Source organism: Perca fluviatilis, chromosome 5, assembly GCF_010015445.1.
Source record: "Perca fluviatilis chromosome 5, GENO_Pfluv_1.0, whole genome shotgun sequence".
NCBI classification, from domain to species: domain Eukaryota; kingdom Metazoa; phylum Chordata; class Actinopteri; order Perciformes; family Percidae; genus Perca; species Perca fluviatilis.
In genome coordinates, this window is record NC_053116.1 from 43,041,309 (window position 1) to 43,069,003 (window position 27,695).

Genomic DNA, 27,695 nt, shown 5'->3' on the forward strand with positions numbered 1-27,695 from the left:
TTCAGTAGAGTAGAAAGATTGAAAGTAGAGTGTGCTCAGTAGTATATATAAGAGAATTTGTAGAGAGAATGACTTGTGGAGAGTTCAGTAGTATATATAAGAGATTTATGGAGAGGTTTACTGTATGGTAGTAGTGTATATAAGAGAGTATAAAGGGTGGAGAGGTTTCAGTAAGTCTATAAGAGTTGCACTTTGTATTGTGAGACGTCATAGTATATATAAGAATATAATATTGGAGAGGTCTAAAAATGAATAACGCCTCATAGCTACTAGGAGCTCTTCTATACCCTTATACATATATACTCTAACACACACACACACACACAAGTCTCTAACACACACACACACATACTCTTAAAACACACACACACACACAACTCTAAACACACACACACACACACACACAGTCTCTAAATACACACAACACATACTCTAACACACACACACACACACAACTCCAACACACACACACACAACTCTAAAATAACACAAACACAACTTTAACACACAACCACAAACAACTCTAACAACACACACACAACTCTAACACACACACACTAACTCTAACACACACACATCACACTCCATACACACACACACACACACACTACACACACACACACTCTAACACACACACACACACACAACACTAACACACACACCAAAACACACACAAAATACACACACACACACTCTAACACACAAACACACACACACACTATACACTCTAAATAACACACACACACTCTAACAAACTAACACACACACACTCATACACTCTAACACACACACACTCTAACAAACACACACACACAACACCACACATACACTCTAACACAACACATCTCACACACACACACACACACACACACACACATACACACACACTATCATCAACACATACACACACATACATACACTCTAAAACAATACACACACACACACACACATACACTCTACCACACACACACACACACACACAACTAACACACACACACATACACTCTAACACACACACAATAACTCCAACAAACTACACACACACTCATACACTTAACACACAAAAACTCTAACACACACACACAAACACACACACACACACACATACACTCTAACAAACACAACACACACACAACAATAATAACACACACTCTAACACACACACACAAACATAAAAATACACACACACACACACACACTCTAATCACACACACACACACATACATACACCTAACACACAATACACACAATCTAACACACACACATACAACACAATTCCCAACATCATCACACATCACATACACACACACCAGGGCTCCCAAGTTTGAACAGATATGAGATTACTTTACAGGGTTTGGGTGGGATAGAGTCTGATCTGATAACATAAAATGCGACAAATAAAAATAAATTAGATAAACAATAAAACATCACCATAAAAGGCTTGATGAGGCTGATGGGGGGGGAGAGGGGTATGGGAGGGGAGGGGGGGGCTGGGGATGGGAGAGGGGGACTACGGAGGTCTTGATGGGGGGAGGGGTCGGAGCTGATGGGGGAGAGGGGTACGGGGTCTGATGGAGAGGGTATGAGGTCTTGATGGGAGATTGAGGTTAGAGGCGGAGGTCTTGATGGGGAGGGTGGGTTGATGGGGGGGAGGCTGTGGGAGATGGGAGGTCTTGATGGGAGAGGTGGCTAGGGAGGTTTGGAGAGGGGGCTACGGGAGGTCTTGATGGGAGAGAGGGGGTGGAGCTGAGAGAGGGGGGGGCCTTGATGGGGGAGAGAGGGGGCACGGGAGGTCTTGGATGGGAGGGGGCCACGGAGGTCTTGATGGGGAGGGCCCGAGCAGGATGGTAACCTCACCACTGAAACCGCAGCACTTAAAATGCTCCCTCCTGCTCCTCGCAGCGCTTTGCTGAATTTAAATGGAAACAAGCTGCTTTGCTTGCCGCGCTTCATATTAGCTAACAGCTACAGTCTGGGTCAGTCTCGTTGAGCTAGCTTGAAAAGCTTGTAACGCCAACGCCCTTCATTTCATTGGATCACTTGCTGGTGACGATGCAGCCTGTGGGCGGGGCTTAAGAGGCCACACGGGGAGAAGCCGCTGATTGGCTGAGAAGCTTTCACCCAAAGCTTTCCTCGGGCTGCTTATTGGATGAACTGCTAGAATCTGGGTCAAACATGGGCCCGGACCCAAAATGCCCAATGGTAGCCGCTGGTGGTAGCAGGGCGTTCTGAACTCTATAGAGAGCCAAAGTCCTGCCCCTTCCTGTGGACCTCATGGGACCTAAACTCAGAAAAAATATGAGCAGTAGTGAACGGGGAGAAGCAAATTATTTTTTGATCCCGTTTGAATTGAGCCATGGATTACACATATGATGTTCATCAATTTAAATGATAATTTTTCAACCGAAGAAAGTCTCAGTTAGCCGTAGGTTTGTCGTAGTACCACGTAGTTTAGTGTGAAACCGCTCAGTGGACTACATCTCCCAGTCGACTACATCTCTCAGTGGACTACATCTCCCAGTGGACTACATCTCTCAGTGGACTACATCTCCCAGTGGACTACATCTACCAGTGGACTACATCTCCCATCTCAGACAATCTACCTCACCTAGCTTGATGCTCGGCTTGCTCGTTAGCTAGCTAGCTTAGCTCTGTTCCACATCACATGTAACGTTATCTTAACTTCTGGGTTTTATCCAGTCAAGTGTTTTCAGCAGAGAAGTAAAAGAACGAGAGAGATCCTCTGATCATTAGAGTAACATTACATCCTGGTACGATACACACACACACACACACACACTGTGTGTACTGCTGTGGAGTAAAAACAGGTAAACTTGTGTGATGTCAGCTTGTTAGATATGAATATGTTCTAGTATCTTCTCTCCTCTGGGACAGGAAACTGAAGATCTTTGAGTTGTGGACAGAATAAGACATTAGAGGAAGTCATCTTGGTCTTTTAGGAAACACTGATCCACACTTTAGAGACCAAACTACTCATCCATTCATCCAGAACATAATCACACATGTTCACGGTGAAGACAATCAGTAGTTGTAGCTCCAAGGGTTTAGATATGAATACATAAGGAGAGTACTCCAGAAGCTACAGAATGATAGAAAACCTTAAACACAAACACACACACACACACACACACAAACACACAGACAGACACACACACACACACACACACACACACACACACTCTTAGCTGTCCATCGTTTTCGATGATGACGCTTGCTCCAAGGGTGGGGGTGTCCAACAACATTGTGTTCGCTGGTGCCACTTCTCGTGGCTAGAGTCCGATCCTTGAGCCGCACACTCGCCTGCCACAGATGGAGCAGGGGAAACCAGATGCCAGGGGGTACCAGGAGGAGGGGAAACCAGATGCCAGGGGTACCAGATGGAGCAGGGGAAACCAGATGCCAGGGGGTACCAGATGGAGCAGGGGGAAACCAGATGCCAGGGGTACCAGATGGAGCAGGGGAAACCAGATGCCAGGGGGTACCCAGATGGAGCAGGGGAAACAGATGCCAGGGGTACCAGATGGAGCAGGGGAAAACCAGATGCCAGGGGCAGATGGAGCAGGGGAAACCAGATGCCAGGGGGTACCAGCCGCCGCCTGGTGTCTCTGGATGGCCTCTCGGTTCGGCGTTCTAGGCTGATTTGGTGTATCTGAGAGACTACTTTAGCACAGGGAACGCCCCAGGCTGATCTATCAAGTGCCAGAGATTCAAGCTGCGTGAGAGGGATGTTCGCCGTTTTAGGAGGTCCCTGGTGGCAGTAACGGCTAACGCTTTTGCCCTGCGGGAGCGTTTGCGCCATTAGTTGACTGTAGAGGACTTGACGGGCAGGCGGTGTTCAGGCATGCGTATTGTGCCCTATCCAGCATGCAGATAGTTTTGGCCACCGCTGCTTCCATACAAAATGAGTCAGTCTTGCTGAGAATGTCTGTATGGGGGATTCGATCCTCCCAAGACAAGCTGAGGATCTTCTGTAGGCAGCGGATATGGAAGGCCTCTAGGGTGGTAATGTGCTGGGCGTGGGGTCCAAGACTCGGCCCCATAAAGCAGAGTGGAGAGACATACCGCGTTGTAAACAGCCACCTTGGTGCTGATCTTCAGGTTACGGTTTTCAAAACCCTGCTGCGAGGGCGTAACCGAAAGATGATGAGGCTTTATTTATCCGGTGGTACTACTGTGTTAAGGGAGCAACATGAGGACAAAGTGGAGCTGAGGTAAGGGGAAGTGGTCCACTGTTTTAAGTGGAACACCATTTATGAAAAACTGGGGTGTGGGCGGGGTAGTGAGATGGCACATGACCCTCGGTTTTTGAGTGTTTACCTGTAGGCCAGAGAATTGGTACAGACTGGATATTGTGTTAAGAGCGTGCTGCATAGAGTCCGGGCTGTGAGCTAAGATGGCACAGTCATCAGCATACTGAAGCTCACAGATTTGGCGGGACTTTGTCTTTGTGTGGGCCTGGAGCCGACGGATGTTGAAAAGACTTCCGTCAAGTCGGTATTCCATCGGACGCCGTCGGTATGTCCCATACACGGTGGAAGAGGCAGGTGATGGCAGAGAGGATGTTAAAGCACGAGCGCCTATTAAACACGGAGCCAAGACGCAGCTGCTTCACCCCAACGCTTATTAAAAACTCTGACTGGAGTTCCTCCGTGAGCACTCTGGCTTGCATCCCGTCATGGAACTGCTGTAGGATGTGGAGAAACTTAGGGTGTACCGCAATTGGGAGAGGAGTTTCCAGAGCAGTTCACCGGTTGATGGAGTCGAAAGCTTTGCTGAGGTCGATGAAGGCTACGCTGAGGTTTTCTCGGCTTTTCTCCTGCAGCTGCCTCAAGACAAAAACCATGTCTGTCGTGATCTGGTCTTCCGGAAGCCATGTCTGGTTTCCGGAAGCACAGCTCCGAGATGTGCTCAACCAGTCTGCTAAGCATGATCTTGGCCAGGACTTTCCGCACGGAGAGGAGAGATATCCCACGGTGTTGCCGCAGACTGCTCTGTCTCCCTTCTGTTTGTAAATGACCACGATGTTTAGCGTCCTTCCAGTCCTGTGGGAGGGTCCCATGTTCCCAGATGTTTTGGATCAGGAAGGTGGGGGACGGTAGAGTTGTATCCTCCATGCATTGAAGATGCACACACAAAACACACACAAAAACAAAAAAAAAACACAAAAAAAAAAAAAAAAAAAAAAAAAACACACAACAACACACACACACACAGACACACACACACAAACATGCACATACAAACACACACACACACAGACAAACACACACACACAAAAACACACACACACACACAGAAACACACACACAAACACACACACACAGACACACACACAGACACACACAGAGAAATACACAGACACACACACATACACACACACACACACACAGAGTGTCCAACAGCTTCTGGTCCGAGCTACATGATTGGCTGTCATTTCAGATATATTATGTAAGGGATAATGTAGAGCGAGGCGGTTGTTATAGCGAATACAACCCTGACAGGGTGATCAGGACTGAAGGGGTTGTATTCGCTATAACAACCGCCTCGCTCTACATTATCCTGCTTATTACATGGATACTTACCAAATAAATCAATAATTTGACTAATAACTTGACAAAATGGGGGTTTATTGATTTAAATACGATTGTATTGCTTCCACTAGAGAAAATAGTCCGTTCCGTCTCTACGGTTGGAATCCTGCGTCCATAGCAACGTAAACTCTGTAGCTTTTTAATGCAGCCCTTCGTCTATTACTCAACACCAGCTTACAGGCTGTGGTAGTAGCCGTATATTTTATGGGGTGCTGCCGTAGTCGAAAAATGACCCAGCTGCTGTTTTAATCACTGCAGGAAATGACACAACATTAGCTGAAGCGTTGTAGTGAGCTAGCGGGCTATCGGCTGCTCTACTTCACATTAAACTGAACATTTCTGTTGACGGTGAAGTGAGACACGGTGAATGGCTTCTTTGGGAATATTTATGTGGACGTTTATGTCCTCATTCATCTCGTTTCCTTTTTGCACAGCCGCTGCATGTTGACACACCTGTAAGTTACGTTAAACAAGTTGCAATGTAAGCTAACTAATTAGCGTTGTTGTCCCTACGGCTGTTACTACGTAGCGATCATAGACGGTATAGAAAGATACTAGCGATAGACGCTCATCAGATCTGCTGTAAATGCTTGAATTGAAGGACAGAAGTTGCTCCACTTTTCCCCACTTTTGGCCGCAGCTGATAGGCTAAATTATCCAGACTTCTTTCAGCGGATTGATTGATAGCTGTCCTCCAGAGTGAACAGAACTGAACAGAACTGCTTTGGATATAAAAGAGATTGAAGAAGAACATTTAATGTGATCATATTTAAACTGTGTTCACTACTTATCATGTAGAATTCTTCCCTTTTCTCATGAACCAATCAGCTGGCCCTTCATCCAGCCCATAATAACCTACCTGTAACGTTGCTGCTGCTGCTGTTTCTCTGTCTCCTCTTCTGTTTGCAAGCAGCTCCACATCATCTGGCCTCTGATATGAAAACAGCTGAGTTACAAAGACAAATGTACAAAAGAAATTGGGATTTGACCAAAACAATGATAACTTGCTTTTATCTTGAGCACAATTTTTTTTTTTAAGAATGACACGTTTATTTCACATGTCATCAATGTATCATTAACCACAATTCCGTAAGGTACAATGATCATATGTAAGCCGCGTGAAATGGGGAACCTTAAATAAGCTACTAAAACCTTTTCGGAAGGGGCCCGATAACGATAAACAACAACAAATAATATACAAACCAAAACCTCAATTAAACACAAAATAGGCAATACAAAATACAACAAAATACAACCAAATACAGACATACATAGACTAACATAGACAAATACTAAAAACAGACAGACGGTCCCAGCACAAACTACAGCATTTAAAGAATAATCAACAATAACTGTAACTGGGAGAACAACCATTTGGTACCAGTTCATGGGTAGTAAGTTACAGGTTTGACTGCCGCTCCAGGGCACGTTCAGGGGTAGAAGTTGGTAAAAACACGAGTTACGGCTTGCCTGGAACGCAGCACTAGTCTAATGAAAGTAGATTTTAAACATTCAACATTTAAGATAATTTACATTTTAAACAAATTAAATAATGTTAATGTTAAAACATCTCCACCACGACCTGAAAACATAAACATAAAATATCAGAAATCAGTAAAACATGTCGGTTATATTTCCCCACAGACGATAAATCAGATAAATACTAAAGTATTGTTTTATTCTAACAACAGTCTAAAGCCCAAATATAATACGTTTATGATCAAATATAACAAAGAAAAACATAGAATCTTCATGTTTGAGAAGCTGTGAATATATTTAGTGTTTCTGTCTGGAAGATGTTACAGTCACATCAAGTTTTAGGGAAATGTTTAAAGATTGCATCTCTAATAACCAGAGCCGCACAGAATCTGCAGACAGAATATTTTAAACAAATTAAAATAAAACTCTGAATGCTAAAACATCTCCACCTCCAACCAGCATTTAAAGAATAATCAACAATCATATATTATGAGCAATTTTTCCTTGAGGCTTTTCTTGAAGATGGAGACAGAATACGACACTTTCAAATTTTCCTCAAGCTCTTTCCAAATCTGCGGTCCCCTACAAACTATACTCAGGCTCGTACACTTTAACCGTTGTTTTTTGCCAGTAATTAGGTATTTTTCCCTTGTGTCATAAGTGTGCAGGGGACAATTTATTGGAAAAAGCTCACACAAATGGTAGTTTAACCTATGGATAACCTGGAATATCATGCATGCATTCTGAAAAACATTATATTTGGTAAGCCTTAATATACCCAGACAATGAAATAGAAGACGAGTGGGGGTATTGGGCTCACACCACGTTAATGCCCGTATGATTTTTTTCTGTAAAATCTGTAGTTTTTTCAAGTGGCTGGGAAAAGTATTACACCATATCACATTACAATAGCTTAAATGAGGCTATTTAAACTGTATAAGGTGAGAAGTGCTGAGTGTGGGATAAAATGTAAAAAAAACAAAAACATATTTAGATATTTTTTTTGTTAGATGATCAATATGACATTTGAAATTTAAACATTCATCAATATAAACACCAAGGAATTTAGTGGTGTTTACTCTTTCAATAATTTGGTCATTTATTTTAAAACAAACTTGCCTGTTTTTCATTTGATTTTTGTTGGAATGAAACACAATGTAGTTCGACTCGAGAAATGTCCCAAAGCGACTGAGAACAACTGTAAATGAGTTGAGCTGCTCTAAAATCTGTCCCTATCTTCCCCTGGTTGGGAATCACTGCCCCGGTATAATGTAGAGAGGGAGAGAGCCCTCTGCTGGCAAGATCTTGTAACAGAATACAGGTAAGAGACAGGAATAACACCATCACACATCCTAGAGACATGCCTGGTAACAGAGTACAGGTAAGAGACAGGAATAACACCATCACACATCCTAGAGACATGCCTGGTAACAGAGTACAGGTAAGAGACAGGAATAACACCACCACACATCCTAGAGACACACCTGGTAACAGAATACAGGTAAGAGACAGGAATAACACCATCACACATCCTAGAGACACACCTGGTAACAGAATACAGGTAAGAGACAGGAATAACACCACCACACATCCTAGAGACACACCTGGTAACAGAATACAGGTAAGAGACAGGAATAACACATCACACATCCTAGAGACACACCTGGTAACAGAATACAGGTAAGAGACAGGAATAACACCATCACACATCCTAGAGACACACCTGGTAACAGAATACAGGTAAGAGACAGGAATAACACCACCACACATCCTAGAGACACACCTGGTAACAGAATACAGGTAAGAGACAGGAATAACACCATCACACATCCTAGAGACACACCTGGTAACAGAATACAGGTAAGAGACAGGAATAACACCATCACACATCCTAGAGACACACCTGGTAACAGAATACAGGTAAGAGACAGGAATAACACCACCACACATCCTAGAGACACACCTGGTAACAGAATACAGGTAAGAGACAGGAATAACACCATCACACATCCTAGAGACACACCTGGTAACAGAATACAGGTAAGAGACAGGAATAACACCACCACACATCCTAGAGACACACCTGGTAACAGAATACAGGTAAGAGACAGGAATAACACCATCACACATCCTAGAGACACACCTGGTAACAGAATACAGGTAAGAGACAAAGTCATCATGTGTTTGTCACTTTATGTTTCTCTGAATTAAAGAATGTTTCTGTTTCTTCTTGTTCAATGCAAGAACACAACTAATAGAAACAGAAAATGCTGAGTCATGCTGCTAACCACCAACTCATGTTTTAAATAGTTAAAGAAAATATTCAAACTCTTTTTGTTAGTTCATCATTTTCACAACTTTATTAAATTCATAAGAACAAAACAATTTGTATTCAAATTCACTCTTAAACTCTTATTTCTTACTAAAATATATTAAGTTTATGACCAAATGCTGGAAGCTGTAAATATTTAGTATTTTAGTTTACAAGATGTTACAGACACATAACAAGTCTCATGACTAACTTTAGGTAAATGTTTAAAGTTTGCATCTCTAATAAGGTGACAGAACAACAATCATACATATAATTACTTTATAATATTACTCTCACATGAAGAAAGAGACTTATGCTGCGTTCCAGACACAATTTTTAATCCGTAAGTTACAACTTCAAGTCACGAATCACGACTTGGTAGCGTTCCAGACAAAGTCACGAACTGGCTAACTAAACATTGTGCCCTTGGCAGGGTTTAGGTTAGGCTACCTAATGTTAACGTTAGCTAGTGGCTACCTAATGTTGACGTTAGCTAGTGGCTACCTAATGTTGACGTTAGCTAGCGCTACCTAACGTTGACGTCAGCTAGCACTAGCTGATACTATTGATTTCCCGTACCTTTAGTAGTACACAATTGTATGTGTATTGTTTTGATAACAATGTGCGGAATTACTTTACGATGCCTATTTATGTCTATTTATTTTCTATTTATTTCTATTTCTCACCGTTAATCACCGGCGTCTGTACAGCATCACAGGGGTCACCATTGTTGTTTGTGTGTGTGTGATGTCACAAACTGTATCTGGGAGAACAACCATCTGGTACCAGTTCATGTGAAGTAAGTTACGGGTTTGACTGCCGTTCCAGGGAACTTTCAGGGGTAGAAGGTTGTGAAAACACGAGTTACGGCTTGCCTGGAACGCAGCACTAGTCTGATGAAAATATATTTTAAATATTCAACAATAAAGATAATTTCTATTTTAAACAAATTAAATAATGTTAATGTTAAAACATCTCCACCACAACCTGAAAAACAAACATAAAATATCAGAAATCAGTAAAACATGTCGGTTATATTTCCCCACAGACGATAAATCAGATAAATACTAAAGTCTTGTTTTATTCTAACAACAGTCTAAAGCCCAAATATATTAAGTTTATGATCAAATATAACAAAGAAAAGCATCAAATCTTCCTGTTTGAGAAGCTGTGAATATATTTAGTGTTTCTGTCTGGAAGATGTTATAGTCACTTCAAGTTTTAGGGAAATGTTTAAAGTTTGCATCTCTAATAACCAGAGCCACACAGAATCTGCAGACAGAATATTACCCAGATATTAAACAAATAAAAATAAAACATCTCCACCTCCAACCTGATAAACAATCGGTTCAATTCTGCAGATTTTCATTCTGGATCACGGCTGAAAACTGTCAAAACATCTTCAGATTGAGTTTGTTTATAAGGTGACAGCACAACACTAATATATTCACATGATTATCTTCTATATCACTCATTTAAAGATATTCTGACTCATCACAGCCAGACGCCTTGTTAAGGCCTTTCCACACGGGGGGCGATGGTCTCGCCTCGTAATTAATATTCAATGAGAGGAGAGCGGGCAGGTGGGGGGGGGGGCAGTTTGACAGGCAACGCGACATGCACATGAGGCCCTAAGGCCTGTCCAATCTGACTCCAATTTATTATTTCCTGCGTATTCTGTCATTGGACTGAAGTTTACCAGAACACAAGGATCAATCTGAGACGAAGAGTTCAGTTAAGCAAAGTTTACTGAGTCCAGCATAAGAGATACAACACAGCTGTGGGTTCACAAAAACAGAGTCTAAGTTTCCCTAGCAACAGACATCAAGTCAGAGCCCGGTCCACCAAGTTGTCCTCTGAATTATGAGCTCCGATCTGTTCTCTTCCTCAAGCTTTTGTCCTATCCTCACAGGGGGGAGGGGGGGGAGTCTTCTTGTTTCTTAGGCAGAAACTGTTATCTTACAAAGACACACGCCAAGGTCGGGGCCTTCGTATGGTGCAACTTCCTCACCCGGAGTACTTTTAAACACTTCGTCAATGACTAACAGCTCTTTTGCTACAAGCAGATACACATGTTTTGTTAATAAAATATTTCTACAACAACTGCAGGCTGCAAGGGTTAAACTGTGTTGAACTTTTCTACATGCGAGCGACGCACAAATCAATGAACATTTTGTGAGTTTACTAAAATATAAAAGTGTTTTCTAAAGAGTTATCAGAACAGAGACAGCGGAGCTTCTGCTTGTCAGAGCATCAGCACAAGACGTCCGTAATCATAACTATGCTAATGTAGCTAACTATGCTAATGTAGCTAACTTTAGCTATCAACAATAACAGTCTGTGGTTAGGAAAGACTAGGATTACCACTATGTTTTATAAATCCACCTGTGATTAGGGAGATATGAAACCACAGTCAGATGATCTCATCCAGTTGTACAGCAGGGATACACCTCTATTTTTTCCACGACAACCATCACCTGGTATTACCTGATTTTCGAGCATTGTCCATCACATGACGCGACTACGCAGGCCAAGGGTCGCTCCCCGTGTGAAAAACCTTTTACTCTCAAACAAAGAAAGACATTTTATCTCATTAAAATAGATTTTAAAGAAGAAACAGTAAATCAGTAAAACATGTTGGTTATATTTTCCCAAAGCTGATAAATCAAGTCTTGATTTATTCTAATAGTCTGAAGCTCAAATATATTAAGTTTATGATCAAATACAGTACAGGCCAAAAGTTTGGACACACCTTCTCATTCAATGCGTTTCCTTTTTATTTTCATGAATATTTACATTGTAGATTCTCACTGAAGGCATCAAAACTATGAATGAACACATATGGAATTATGTACTTAACAAAAAAGTGTGAAATAACTGAAAACATGTCTTATATTTTAGATTCTTCAAAGTAGCCACCCTTTGCTTTTTATTAATAAGGGAAAACAATTCCACTAATGAACCCTGACAAAGCACACCTGTGAAGGTAAAACCATTTCAGGTGACTACCTCATGAAGCTCATTGAGAGAACACCAAGGGTTTGCAGAGTTATCAAAAAAAGCAAAGGGTGGCTACTTTGAAGAATCTAAAATATAAGACATGTTTTCAGTTATTTCACACTTTTTTGTTAAGTACATAATTCCATATGTGTTCATTCATAGTTTTGATGCCTTCAGTGAGAATCTACAATATAAATAGTCATGAAAATAAAGAAACACATTGAATGAGAAGGTGTGTCCAAACTTTTGGCCTGTACTGTATATCAAAGAAAAGCATCAAATCTGTCTGAGAAGCTAGAAGCTGTGAATATATTTAGTATTTCTGCTTGCAAAGAACCAGACTTTTCTCTGATGAAAACAGACGCAGCAACTCAACATTACAGCTCCTCCCTCTTCCTCCTCCTCTTGTTGGTCTTCTTGTCTTCCTTGTGGAAGACTTTTCCATCGGCCTGCTTCCTCCAGCTCAGTTTGATGTTGTGGTCCAGCCCCTGGGCCCTCAGCTTCTGTTTCAGCTGAGACACAAATAAGGGGGTAGGGGGAGCGCAAATTAAAACCAGAGCCATCCTTCCGAAAGTTTTCAACAGTGCATCAATTTATTGTGCAAATGTCTTCATGTATGTAAAGGAAATTGTTATTTTATTATAATTATTCTCCTGTATTGTTCAACATCCCCAAACATCACAGACGTTTGGGGATGTTATTTTAGGAATCATGTACCTCTTGTTAACCTTGTTAAAGCCATGTGTTGTGGTTTCAGCATTTTGCTATGTATTTTGTTCTATTTCTGTTGCCTGTTTGTAGTTTTCTGTATGTTTCCTGTTTTTGTTGTTGTATGTTTTTTTCTGTAGGTTTCTTTTCCCTGTCTTGTAAATGTATCCTGTGTTGTGTATTGTTGTCTGTATATATTTTGTTGTGTATTTTTCTGTTCCCTGTTGTGCATTTCCCTGTTCAGGGGCCTGTTTCACAAAAGCAGAATATATAAATCCAGGATAACTGATAAAGCGAGGCTTGACCTAGTCTAATCTGTGCATCCTGGCTTGTTGCGTTTCACGAAGGCCGAGCCAGGCTGAGGAGGAGCGACTAGGTTGAGCCAGGCTGAAGTAATTCAGATAGATGCGCGTCCACGGCTTTCCTCAAAAGACCGCGAGGTCGATCACAGATTTACTGATGCCAACATGGAGAATACGCATTGTACATACTTTATACAGAGTGAGCAGCAGCTTCTTGTGGAAGTATGACGACGTGAAACACATTATTTGTTTAAAAAGAAAAGAAACATGGCCGCTGTAATGAAACAGCGAGAGAAAGCGAGGCAGATGATCACGGACCGACTGAATGTGTAATTGTAGCCTAAATATATACATTAACTGACCACGGCTCTGAACTGAAACTGTCATAATCATTCCATTCAAGGGTTAGGCTACTAATCATTTTCACAAATTAACAGTTTTACTCTTTGCCTTAAAAGTAAGCAGAAGATAATGTTACTCAGGAAATTTACAATGAAGATCAATTTTCTACAATGCTAGAATATGATGCGTAAATATCTCTTTCACTCTGTTCCTCCCTCTCTCTCATGGGCTAAAATATAAGTTTCCTAAGTCATATTAACTTCCACTGCTCGCTTTTAATGCAAAGTGTACAATTGTTTGTTTTTGCAAATGACAGTGACTCATTGAATGGTTTCAGTTAAGAGCAGTAGTTCATAAATGTATATTTTTAGATATATCATTCAGTCGGTCCGCTATTATCTGCCACGCTTTTTCTCGCATTTCATTTTTTTTATTTTTTATAGAGGCAGAGTTTCCTTCTCTACATATTATATGCCTTGCTCCCTCTATATATGGACATAGAAAATAAAGACACTGAAGAAATTGGACTCTAAAATCTAGAAACTATGAAGATAATTAAGTGATAAATTCCATGCACACTTACATGAATGGAACAGAGTATATTCATCAGTTATTTCCCCCCAAATATAAGGTCAAAAACCATTGAGGTGTCCTCTCCCTGTTGTTCCATGAATGTACAGTAGTCTACATCACTAGATAGTTACTGGTCCAGTGAACTAAGACTATCATTTGGGAGGATTGTACAATTAGGATATGTTCTTAAATTGTACAATCCTCCCAAATTATATTCCCAGTTTACTGGACAACATAAATTGTGTGCTAAAAATGCCAAATACAATGCACATGGAAGTGGAACAAACATGATCCTTATTGTTAAAGAATTAAAAAAAAATTTATCAACTAAAATAATTCAAGGTGCATTGGTCAACTATAGAAATGTACAGCATTGTATGTGTTGCCCTTAGTAACAGACTTCATTTAAAACACATTTGAAATTTTATCAGCCTTTTCTAATTATCTCAACAACTGCCATAATATATTCATCAAACTTCTAACAACAATATGAACAGCAGTCTTCATACAGCAATATAACAGTAACAATGACTGTCCCATGAATAATTATAAATAAAAAAATAATGGTCACAACTTTAAATAATAACAGTACTTAAAATAAACAGCAAAATGCACCTGTTGTATTTTAATCCAGGCTGATAATGACAAGAGGGTAAAACCACTGCTGGGTGAAGAAAAGGCTCCAGGATTAAATAAATCCTGGCTGTTAGCCTGGTCAGGGCAGGCTAGCTGTACAGAATAAATCTCCATGGGGATTTATGTGCCTCCGCTTCGTGGAAACCGAATCAAGGCTTAATTCATCCAGGATAACCAGGAAATCCCGGGCTTAATCCCTTATCTTGGTTTTGTGAAACAGGCCCCAGGTTCTGTTTCCTGTTTTATTTTGATAGTCTTATCTCTGTCTTGTCATGTCTAGTTTTTCCCAGCTTTGTTGATTACCCTGTCTCTCCTAATGGGTTTCACCTGTTGTCTCACCTGTTCCTGGTTTGCTCGTTTCCTAGTTTATTTAGCCTCTGTGTTTCCCTTTGTTTCTTGTCAGATTTTTTTGTGTCCAGGGGCCTGTTTCACAAAAGCAGAATATATAAATCCAGGATAACTGATAAAGCCGAGGCTTGACCTAGTCTAATCTGTGCATCCTGGCTTGGTGCGCGTTTCACGAAGGGCAACGCCAGGCTGAGGAGGAGCGACTAGGTCGAGCCAGGCTGAAGTAATTCAGATAGATGCGCGTCCACGGCTTTCCTCAAAAGACCGCGAGGTCGATCACAGATTTACTGATGCCAACATGGAGAATACGCATTGTACATACTTTATACAGAGTGAGCAGCAGCTTCTTGTGGAAGTATGACGACGTGAAACACATTATTTGTTTAAAAAGAAAAGAAACATGGCCGCTGTAATGAAACAGCGAGAGAAAGCGAGGCAGATGATCACGGACCGACTGAATGTGTAATTGTAGCCTAAATATATACATTAACTGACCACGGCTCTGAACTGAAACTGTCATAATCATTCCATTCAAGGGTTAGGCTACTAATCATTTTCACAAATTAACAGTTTTACTCTTTGCCTTAAAAGTAAGCAGAAGATAATGTTACTCAGGAAATTTACAATGAAGATCAATTTTCTACAATGCTAGAATATGATGCGAAATATCTCTTTCACTCTGTTCCTCCCTCTCTCTCATGGGCTAAGCTAGAAAAATTTCCTAAGTCATATTAACTTCCACTGCTCGCTTTTAATGCAAAGTGTACAATTGTTTGTTTTTGCAAATGACAGTGACTCATTGAATGGTTTCAGTTAAGAGCAGTAGTTCATAAATGTATATTTTTAGATATATCATTCAGTTGGTCCGCTATTATCTGCCACGCTTTTTCTCGGCATTTCATTTTTTTATTTTTTATAGAGGCAGAGTTTCCTTCTCTACATATTATATGCCTTGCTCCCTATTATATGGACATAGAAAATAAAGACACTGAAGAAATTGGACTCTAAAATCTAGAAACTATGAAGATAATTAAGTGATAAATTCCATGCACACTTACATGAATGGAACAGAGTATATTCATCAGTTATTTCCCCCCAAATATAAGGTCAAAAACCATTGAGGTGTCCTCTCCCTGTTGTTCCATGAATGTACAGTAGTCTACATCACTAGATAGTTACTGGTCCAGTGAACTAAGACTATCATTTGGGAGGATTGTACAATTAGGATATGTTCTTAAATTGTACAATCCTCCCAAATTATATTCCCAGTTTACTGGACAACATAAATTGTGTGCTAAAAATGCCAAATACAATGCACATGGAAGTGGAACAAACATGATCCTTATTGTTAAAGAATTAAAAAAAAATTTATCAACTAAAATAATTCAAGGTGCATTGGTCAACTATAGAAATGTACAGCATTGTATGTGTTGCCCTTAGTAACAGACTTCATTTAAAACACATTTGAAATTTTATCAGCCTTTTCTAATTATCTCAACAACTGCCATAATATATTCATCAAACTTCTAACAACAATATGAACAGCAGTCTTCATACAGCAATATAACAGTAACAATGACTGTCCCATGAATAATTATAAATAAAAAAATAATGGTCACAACTTTAAATAATAACAGTACTTAAAATAAACAGCAAAATGCACCTGTTGTATTTTAATCCAGGCTGATAATGACAAGAGGGTAAAACCACTGCTGGGTGAAGAAAAAGGCTCCAGGATTAAATAAATCCTGGCTGTTAGCCTGGTCAGGAGCAGGCTAGCTGTACAGAATAAATCTCCATGGGGATTTATGTGCCTCCGCTTTCGTGAAACCGAATCAAGGCTTAATTCATCCAGGATAACCAGGAAATCCCGGCTTAATCCCTTATCTTGGTTTTGTGAAACAGGCCCCAGGTTCTGTTTCCTGTTTTATTTTGATAGTCTTATCTCTGTCTTGTCATGTCTAGTTTTTCCCAGCTTTGTTGATTACCCTGTCTCTCCTAATGGGTTTCACCTGTTGTCTCACCTGTTCCTGGTTTGCTCGTTTCCTAGTTTATTTAGCCTCTGTGTTTCCCTTTGTTTCTTGTCAGATTTTTTTGTGTCCAGGGGCCTGTTTCACAAAAGCAGAATATATAAATCCAGGATAACTGATAAATCGAGGCTTGACCTAGTCTAATCTGTGCATCCTGGCTTGGTGCGTTTCACGAAGGCCAAGCCAGGCTGAGGAGGAGCGACTAGGTCGAGCCAGGCTGAAGTAATTCAGATAGATGCGCGTCCACGGCTTTCCTCAAAAGACCGCGAGGTCGATCACAGATTTACTGATGCCAACATGGAGAATACGCATTGTACATACTTTATACAGAGTGAGCAGCAGCTTCTTGTGGTTGTATGGCGTCGAACACATTATTGTTTTGTAAAAAGAAAAACGCGCTGTAATGAAACAGCGAGGAACGAGGCGCAGATGATCACGGACCGACTGAGTGTGTAATTGTAGCCTAAATATATACATTAACTGACCACGGCTCTGAACTGGAAACCGTCATAATCATTCCATTCAAGGGTTAGGCTACTAATCATTTTCACAAATTAACAGTTTTACTCTTTGCGCTCAAAGTAAAGCGAAGATAATGTTACTCAGGAAATTTACAATGAAGATCAATTTTCTACAGTACTAGAATATGATGCGTAAATATCTCTTTCACTCTGTTCCTCCCTCTCTCTCATGGGCTAAAATATAAGTTTCCTAAGTCATATTAACTTCCACTGCTCGCTTTTAATGCAAGGTGTACAATTGTTTTGTTTTTGCAAATGACAGTGACTCATTGAATGGTTTCAGTTAAGAGCAGTAGTTCATAAATGTATATTTTTAGATATATCATTCAGTTGGTCCGCTATTATTCTGCCACGCTTTTTCTCGCATTTCATTTTTTTATTTTTTATAGAGGCAGAGTTTCCTTCTCTACATATTATATGCCTTGCTCCCTCTATATATGGACATAGAAAATAAAGACACTGAAGAAATTGGACTCTAAAATCTAGAAACTATGAAGATAATTAAGTGATAAATTCCATGCACACTTACATGAATGGAACAGAGTATATTCATCAGTTATTTCCCCCAAATATAAGGTCAAAACCATTGAGGTGTCCTCTCCCTGTTGTTCCATGAATGTACAGTAGTCTACATCACTAGATAGTTATTCTGGTCCAGTGAACTAAGACTATCATTTGGGAGGATTGTACAATTAGGATATGTTCTTAAATTGTACAATCCTCCCAAATATATTCCCAGTTTACTGGACAACATAAATTGTGTGCTAAAAATGCCAAATACAATGCACATGGAAGTGGGGCAACAAACATGATCCTTATTGTTAAAGAATTAAAAAAATTTATCAACTAAAATAATTCAAGGTGCATTGGTCAACTATAGAAATGTACAGCATTGTATGTGTTGCCCCTTAGTAACAGACTTAATTTAAAAACACGCAAATTTTAATGTGCCTTTTCTAATTATCTCAACAACTGCCATAATATATTCATCAAACTTCTAACAACAATATGAACAGCAGTCTTCATACAGCAATATAACAGTAACAATGACTGTTACATGAATAATTATAAATAAAAAAATAATGGTCACAACTTTAAATAATAACAGTACTTAAAATAAACAGCAAAATGCACCTGTTGTATTTTAATCCAGGCTGATAATGACAAGAGGGTAAAACCACTGCTGGGTGAAGAAAAAGGCTCCAGGATTAAATAAATCCTGGCTGTTAGCCTGGTCAGGAGCAGGCTAGCTGTACAGAATAAATCTCCATGGGGATTTATGTGCCTCCGCTTTCGTGAAACCGAATCAAGGCTTAATTCATCCAGGATAACTGGGAAATCCCGGCTTAATCCCTTATCTTGGTTTTGTGAAACAGGCCCCAGGTTCTGTTTCCTGTTTTATTTTGATAGTCTTATCTCTGTCTTGTCATGTCTAGTTTTTCCCAGCTTTGTTGATTACCCTGTCTCTCCTAATGGGTTTCACCTGTTGTCTCACCTGTTCCTGGTTTGCTCGTTTCCTAGTTTATTTAGCCTCTGTGTTTCCCTTTGTGTCTTGTCAGATTTTTTTGTGTCCTGGGGCCTGTTTCACAAAACCAAGATAAGGGATTAAACCGGGATTTCCCAGTTATCCTGGATGAATTAAGCCTTGATTCGGTTTCACGAAAGCGGAGGCACATAAATCACCATGGAGATTTATTCTGTACAGCTAGCCTGCTCCTGACCAGGCTAACAGCCAGGATTTATTTAATCCTGTAGCCTTTCTGATCACCCAGCACTGGTTTTACCCTATTGTTATTATCAGCCTGGATTAAAATACAACGGTGCATATTGCTGTTTATTTGTCAGTTATTATTTAAAGTTGTGACATTATTTAATTTTTTTTATAATTATTCATGTGACAGTCATTGTTACTGTTATATTGCGTATGAAGACTGCTGTTCATATTGTTAGAAGTATGATGAATATATTATGGCAGTTTTTGAGATAATTAGAAAAGGCTGATAAAATTTCAAATGTGTTTTAAATGAAGTCTGTTACTAAGGGCAATACATACAATGCTGTACATTTCTATAGTTGACCAATGGCAACTTGATTAATTTAATTGATAATTTATTTTTTTTAAATTCTTTAACAATAAGGCATGATGTTTATTCCACTTTCATGTGCATTGTGTTGGAGATTCTTAGCACACAATTTATGTTGTCCAGTAAACTGAGATATAAGTGGGAGGATTGTACAATTTAAGAACATATCCTTATTGTACAATCCTCCCAAATTATAGTCTTAGTTCACTGGACCAGTAACTATCTAGTGATGTAGGCTACTGTACATTCATGTAACAACAGGGAGAGGACACCTCAATGGTTTTTGAACTTTTTTTGTTGGGGAAATAACTGATGAATATACTCTGTTCCATTCATGTTTACAGTGTGCATGGAATTTATCACTCAATTATCTTTATAGCTTCTAGATTTTAGAGCCCAATTTCTTAGTGTCTTTTTTTTCTATGTCCATACTATAGAGGGAGCAAGGCATATAATATGTACAGAAGGAAACTCGTCCTCTATAAAAAAATAAAAACGCGAGAAAAGCGTGGCAGATAATAGCGGACCAACTGAATGCTAGTCTAAAAATTCATTTATGAACTACTGCTCTTAACTGAAACCATTCAATGAGTCACTGTCATTTGCAAAAACGAACAGTTGTTGCTACACTTTGCATTAAAAGCGAGCAGTGGAAGTTAATATGACTTAGGAAATTTATATTTTAGCCCATGCGAGAGAAAAAAAAAAAAAAAAAGGAACAGAGGTGAAAGAGATATTTCCGCATCATATTTTAGCGTTGTAGAAAATAGATCTTGATATGGTAAATTTCAAAAAAAAGTACAACTATTAATTTGTGAAAATGATTAGTAGCCTAATCCTTGAATGGTATGATTATGACGTTTCAATTCAGAGCAGTGGTTAGTTATGTTATGTTTAGGCTACATTACGCATTCAGTCGGTCCGTGATCATCTGCGCGCTTTCTCGCTGTTTCATTACAGCGGCCATGTTTCTTTTCTTTTTATACAAATAATGTGTTTCACGTCATCATACTTCCACAAGAAGCTGCTGCTCACTCTGTATAAAGTATGTACAATGCGTATTCTCCATTTTGACATCAGTAAATCTGTGATCGACCTTGCGGTCTTTTGAGGAAAGCCGTGGACGCCCGCATCTATCTGAATTACTTCAGCCTGGCTCGACCTAGTCGCTCCTCCTCAGCCTGGCTCGGCCTTCGTGAAACGCACCAAGCCAGGATGCACCGATTAGACTAGGTCAAGCCTCGCTTTATCAGTTATCCTGGATTTATATATTCTGCTTTTGTGAAACAGGCCCCAGGTCCTGTGTGGTTGTGTATTTTTCATCCCTGCCCTGCTAGTTCATCAGTCCTTGTGTTTTTTTTTGTTTTTGTATCCTTTGTATTCTACCTTTTGTTATTAAATCTTCAAGTCCAACCTCCTCCTGCCTGCTTGCCTCCTCCCTGCATTTGGGTCCTTTAATTCCCAAACACCATGAGCTCCAAAGTTTAAAATACGTGACAATCAAAATCACAAGAGACACGTTGTGTTCTTTAACTCCACGATGGTGCAAAGTGGACACAGTTCTTGTTTTCCGTACATGTTTTGGGGAGTGGGATGTCTTTCATATTTTTTTAGGGGGGACAAATGTATGTCTTCTAAATATATGGGGGGTGACACACCCCCTGCATCCCCCCAATATCTACACCTATGATACAAACTCCTCCACATCATCACTAACAGAGAGACACATTACATCCTGCAATGGTAGTTAGACTGGACTCATATATACTTTCTTCTCTTGTTCATACTTTTCTCAGATTGCTGGATTGTATTTGTACATTTTTCTGGTGTCAGATAGAAGCTGTGTTGATTCATAATTTCCTAATTCTCCCTCAGAGTGCCACTACTAAACTCTCTACTTATGCACAAAGCTCATGTCATGTATCTGACCAAAATGATGTAATGTGTATAATATATATATAACTTTTAAATGTTCTTATTTAGCTGTATTTGTTGTTCTAAGTATTTCTTTATCTGATTCCTCCTCACACAGTTTCTTTAATGCTGGAAGGTAAATAAAGTTTTATCTTCTTTTAATTTGCTTTTAAGAGTCATTTGGTTGTTCTGTTTTTGCATAAAAGTATAAAACCTCATTTACCTGCTTCAACATGGCCTCCATCACAGCAGGGTCATTCAGATCCAGATTCTTCTTGTTCTCAAACTTCACTTTCAGCACTTTCTTTGAAGTAGTCACCACTTTGTAAAAATCAAACAAACTTTATGAGTTCAAACATTTCTGTCTGGATAATAATCATCATCCTGTTCATTCCCCATCATCAGTTTAAACAATAGATTCAACACTAACTGATCATCTGCAGCTGATCACCACTGCATGCTAACTTTACTAACTATTCCATGGAAATGATCCACATCATCATGTTCACACTTACTCTCCACAACTCAATGTTTTCTCTTGTTTTTGTGTTATTCTCATGTGATGCTAAAGCAAACCTGAATCTAAATGAAGGAAGATTTTTGCTCATTCTGTTAAAAACATCTTGAGAAAAATGTATCATCAACTTATAATCCTGAATAAAAAAATAGGAAATTTATTTTTCTTTATCCCCTCTAAGTCAGCAAAAAAAAATTCTATTCACCTGCATTTATATTGCATGTTAATTTAACTGAAAACACAATTTTTGTGTTCTCATAGACATATGTTTCTGTATAAAACTATAAAACTGCAGTTTGGTCACGGCTCATGAATGCTACATGTTGACATAAGGCAAAACAGATGAATCTGTTACACTGAGCTGTCCTTGAAATCCCTACATTATGCTTACAAAGTTGTCCAACAAAATAAACATAAATACATGTTATTGATATGACCTGTATTGTGTGATCCGCTATATTGACAATCAATATGAACGATCACAGCAATCAAAGCAGTGTAGGGGCCTGTTATAATCTACACTAAGACTTGAGATTCACTCACTCTGGAGCAGCACTGGGGTTTGATCAGTGTCGGCGCTATGGTGGGGCATTTGAGGGCCGTGCCCCCCCTAGCGGTCATTGATGCCCCTCCTACCACAGGCCATGGCATGGCAAAAAAATATCCCTTTTAGTTATTTTAATATTAAATGTGCAAACTGTAACTTAAATTAAATAAAATGAAATTAATGGGGAGAACACATCATTTCAGTTGTACATGCATAGTTAGTCAGTCAGTGCTCATTCATTGGTCGCTGAGAAAACTTGTTTTAATCAGCGGCCCTCGAATGCCCGATCATAGGATTCTGCGTGCGGCAGCTCAACTTGAGCTGCAGCGCGCAGAATCCATTTCAAGTAGTTGTTTGGAATCAAAGAATACAGCTAACCATTTGTCCGTCCTCATAGGCAGTTAGCTATCGACAAAAATGGATTTACGAAAATGGCTTAGACCTCCTCCTCTTCAGCTTCTTCCAGCAGCAGATTCTGACAGTCCGGCCACCACCGCCAGTACAGCCACGGTCTCAGAGCCGACCTGGCCCTTCGGCTAATGCTATTGCTTGCTTCGGACAACCGCTAACGGACATAATGGACCAATGGACCAGCGCAGTGGTTGATGATCTGGGGACTGACAAGCCTGTTCAAATTGTGTTAAAACGGTATCCTGTAACTGTTTACAATGGCAAGGGGCGATTATTTGTTGATAAATGGTTTCACAACAGAGACTGGTTGGAGTACAGTGTCAAGGCAGACGCAGCATTTTGTTTTTGCTGTCGGATGATCAGCTTCAGTAGAAAATCTGGAACATTGGATGCCTTCGCGAGTGTGGGCTATCGTAACTGGAAACACGCCATGACCAAAGACCGTGGATTTCATAAACATGAAACTTCAAAAGACCACATGTCTTGCTATGCAATGTGGAAGGAGAGGGAGATGCATCGCAATACAGGGAATGAAGTATCAACCCTTGTCAATGCAAGTCAACTAAGGAATAACCGATATTTCAATCAGGAGAGACTTCGTTTGCAGATATGCAAAGATATTTATTGTACAACTGTATGATATTGAATGTACAAAGTCTTTTGGAGATTGGACTCCATCGAATTAATAATCTTCTTAAATGGGTAGGTAGTAGGAACATAACCCCCCGATGGAGCCCAGACATTGGTGGCGGCGGCGAAGAAACCAGAGACCGGACCGAAGAATCAACGGAGCGGTCAGCCGGGAGAAACGCAACAACCGGAGGCGGCAGGGGAGGAGGAGGGTCGAGCGCTTTGCCTGAAACGACAGCTGACAGCACAAGGAGAGTTGTAAGGCTGTGATTGGCCCTTGAATCTCGTGGCCAAGTCTGATTGGTTTAACTGACAGCGTCACTTCTTGAACAGCTGATTTGATTTAAGAATGAGTAGTGATTGGGTTAATGACGTCTTCCTGAAAGAATTTCCTATACATTCATAAATGTATAGGCTACATACAAACTAGCATATACACCTTAATACTTACCTCTTGCAGCAACGGATCTGAAAATAAAAATATTGGTTAAGTGATACAATCCCAAAATGGAAATAAATAATTCCCGCAGCACAGGCAGGGAGTAACACAGAAAGGCAAAAACTGAGGCATGATATGCGGCAATTCGGGCCGGCATCGGCCACTCAAGCAGACATCGACCGCATCAGCCACACCGTCCGGCATCGGCCGCACCAGCCGGTATCGGCAAGACAGGCCGGCATCGGCAACACCAGCCGGCATCGGCAACACCGGCCGGCAGCGGCAAGGCAGGCCGGCATCGGCCACACGGCCCGGCATCACGCCCAGTGGAATTCGCACCAGCACTCAGTCGGCACACATGCCAAAGCCGCCGAAAAAAACAATGTCCAAAGAACCGCATCGGCAACACCCGGCAGCGGCAACACCCGGCAGCGAAGGCGGACGGCCGCGCATCAGCCGCTCCAGTGGGAATTGGCCGCACCAGCAACTCAGTCGGCATCACATGCGGCAAATAGGGCCGGCATCGGCAAGACAGGCCGGCATCGGCAAATCAGGCCGTCATAACACGGCATCACCATGGATCTGGAAGTAGAAAACAAATGCAATGATCCATCCCCAATACAGCAGGCAAAATATTTCTTGGATGTCGGTCATCGGCAACCCAAGCCGGCATCGGCAATTCAGGCCGGCATCGGCCGCACCAGCCGGCATTGGCAAGACAGGCCGGCATCAGCAACTCAGGCCAGCATCAGCAACTCAAGCCAGCATACTGACTGCATCTCCCCTGGGACGCAGCACAGGCTGGTATATCTGCCGGTACAGCAACCCAAGCCAGCAAAACAAGCACGGCATGCCCGCCGGAGAGGCAAGTCAGGCCCGTGCACCGTGAGGGCCCGGTATATGGAGGGGCATCACTCCTATCAGACAACAGCAGGACTAAGACTGAGGACCTACTCGGGTGGTACGTAACTGGGAACCAACAACAACAACAACAACAACACCACCTTGTTCGGAGGTAAATATGAAAACATGACAATAAGTAACTAAGAAACGTGCAACAGAAATAAGTAATGATCAACTGACTAAACATTGAAAACACATTTCTAGTAATTACTCAAAAATAAGCGATACAAAATCCTGAGCCCTAACACTACATATAGGAATTAACTCCACTTCCACGTCTTGCACCAGCAGGACGAATCACGGCATACCTGCTGGGGTGGCAATTCAGGCCAGCAACAAGCAAAATAAAATCCCAATTATGTTTAGTAACCTCGGTACGTGGCCGGAATGCAATACTGGCCAAAAGCAAATAAAGCCCTAGCCTAACTGATTTTATTAACCTCGGCACGGTGACCGGAATGGCGATACTGGCCAAACAAAGTAAAACCCTAACCAGTCCGAAGAACCACGGCACGATGACTGGCAGTGCAACGCAGGCCATGAACCACGACATGCAAAGAATAAATGTGACACAAGCGGGACAACATCGTAAAATGAGACACAATAACAGAGACGTGAAAACACACCACCACCAGTTATATGCATGCTCATCAGAATCAAGGCTTCAATGATCTTTGGATGGTGAGAAGGTTGTCGACGTCAGGACGAATGTATGAGGAGTAAGCAGCAGATGACCAGCGACCCAGCAGTTGCAGGGAAGCACAAGATATGCCCTGGTTAGCTGCCGTCGTCGCAGCCCCGATCCTAAACGAATGGCCGAATAATGCTGAGGGGACATATTAGCTCTAAGGAGAACAAGCTTTAGATGAAGCCCAAACCAAGCTCTCGACAGGGGAAATCCCCCGGGGATGAGGAACAGAGGCGCTAAGGAGAAATAGTTTAGCATGGATTTGAAGGGACAAAAACAAATATCAGTGCGGGCGACGAGGACCGAGCAAGCGCCACCGCGTTTAGAATGTTTGAGAGATAAGCGATAATGACCAGGATAAAAAGCCAAATTAGAAAAAGTGACATCGCTATCGGGGTTAAAAGATTTAGAAGGGGTAGTAAATTCGCTGCTTCTGAGAAAGGCATAAAAGCCAGCAAAAACAAGGACTCCAGTAAGGAGTCAACGTAGGGAGAAACCACCCCCGCCCAAAGAATCGAGACCATAGCGTGCAAAATACCGAGAGTGATAGGCTGCCTCGGATCGGGGGGAGAAGGATGGGTCTTGGAAATGCCTTTCAGCAGCAATTTAATGGCCTGATTAGAAAAAATGCTCGGAAAAGACGGGTCGTAACAGCAGATAGGAAACTGAACGCCGGCGAGCAAACCTCGAGTATACTGCAACTTAAATTTGCGAGTGTCGGTACAATAACAAATAAATGCACAAATGCTGCTTGTAAGAACGGGTTTAAGAGGAACAGAAATACAAACACAAAAGAAACAGAAGGTATGCAAAGCAAAATCATAGGTTTTCAAAGTAGACACAGCCAAGCCTTTTCTCATATACTCCCTAGAAGAATCTAGATAATGATGTAGGGGCGATAGGTTTAATACAGCTCCAGCTCCTGGAGAGAAGGCAGAGTTACAGGGAAGGGGCTGGCGGTAGGGCACAGGCGCCGAAAGGCCTGAAAATGAAAACGAGACAGAGCATCAGCCACACCATTAGAATGCCGGAACAAACGGCGACGGGCAGAATTGAGCAAAAGCACGGCTGACCAGGTGATGCTTCTCACAAATGGCATAATTGCACTACATGAAGAGCACCGCCTATTTATGATGTCGACGACCGCTCGATTATCGCACAAAACGGAGATACGTTTGCGCTGCCATTGATGGCCCCAGACGCGGCAAGCTACGGCGATGGGGTAAATCTCATGCAAGGGCGACGAATCGAGCCGGGAGAAGGTGGGAGGCCAGTGACCTGCGAACCACTGCCCCTGGAAAAAATCCACCGAACCCGGCAGAAGGGGCAGCGTCTGTGAAGAACAGCATGGAGTCAGAAGAATGCACCAAATCATCATAAAAAAAGAAACACCATTCCAATGTTCGAGAAGGTGAGCCCAAAAACGCAAATCGGAACGGCAGCCGTCATCGAGGGATACGAGATCCTGCAGTTGGGAAACTGAAGATGCCGTATCCAGTAACCGGGATATGAACGAACGCCCCTGAGGGATAACACGCATGGCGAAGTTTAGGTGGCCCAAAAGGGAAAGCAACTGGCGTTTGGTTTTGGAAATGGCGGTCGAAAAAACGCAGCGATCTCGCGAATGCGCTGTAATTTGTCAAGCGGGAGAGACATTTGCATGTCGACGTAATAATTCCGAGAAACTCCAGGCGCGTGGC

The 27,695-nt window shown here is 41.3% G+C and overlaps 1 protein-coding gene across 1 annotated transcript in view; it reads right to left on the reverse strand.

Annotated features, from left to right (window-relative positions):
• Positions 1 to 12,691: 12,691 nt before the first annotated feature.
• LOC120558554 (secretory phospholipase A2 receptor-like) overlaps positions 12,692 to 27,695 on the reverse strand; it is a 44,647-nt gene continuing 29,643 nt past the window's right edge. Inside the window, exons 5-6 of the mRNA XM_039799601.1 lie at positions 22,084 to 22,181; positions 12,692 to 12,914 (exon numbers count right to left, since the gene is read on the reverse strand). Of these exons, the coding sequence (XP_039655535.1) occupies positions 12,780 to 12,914; positions 22,084 to 22,181 (233 nt within the window). The 3' untranslated portion in view covers positions 12,692 to 12,779. The remainder of the gene's footprint in view (positions 12,915 to 22,083; positions 22,182 to 27,695) is intronic.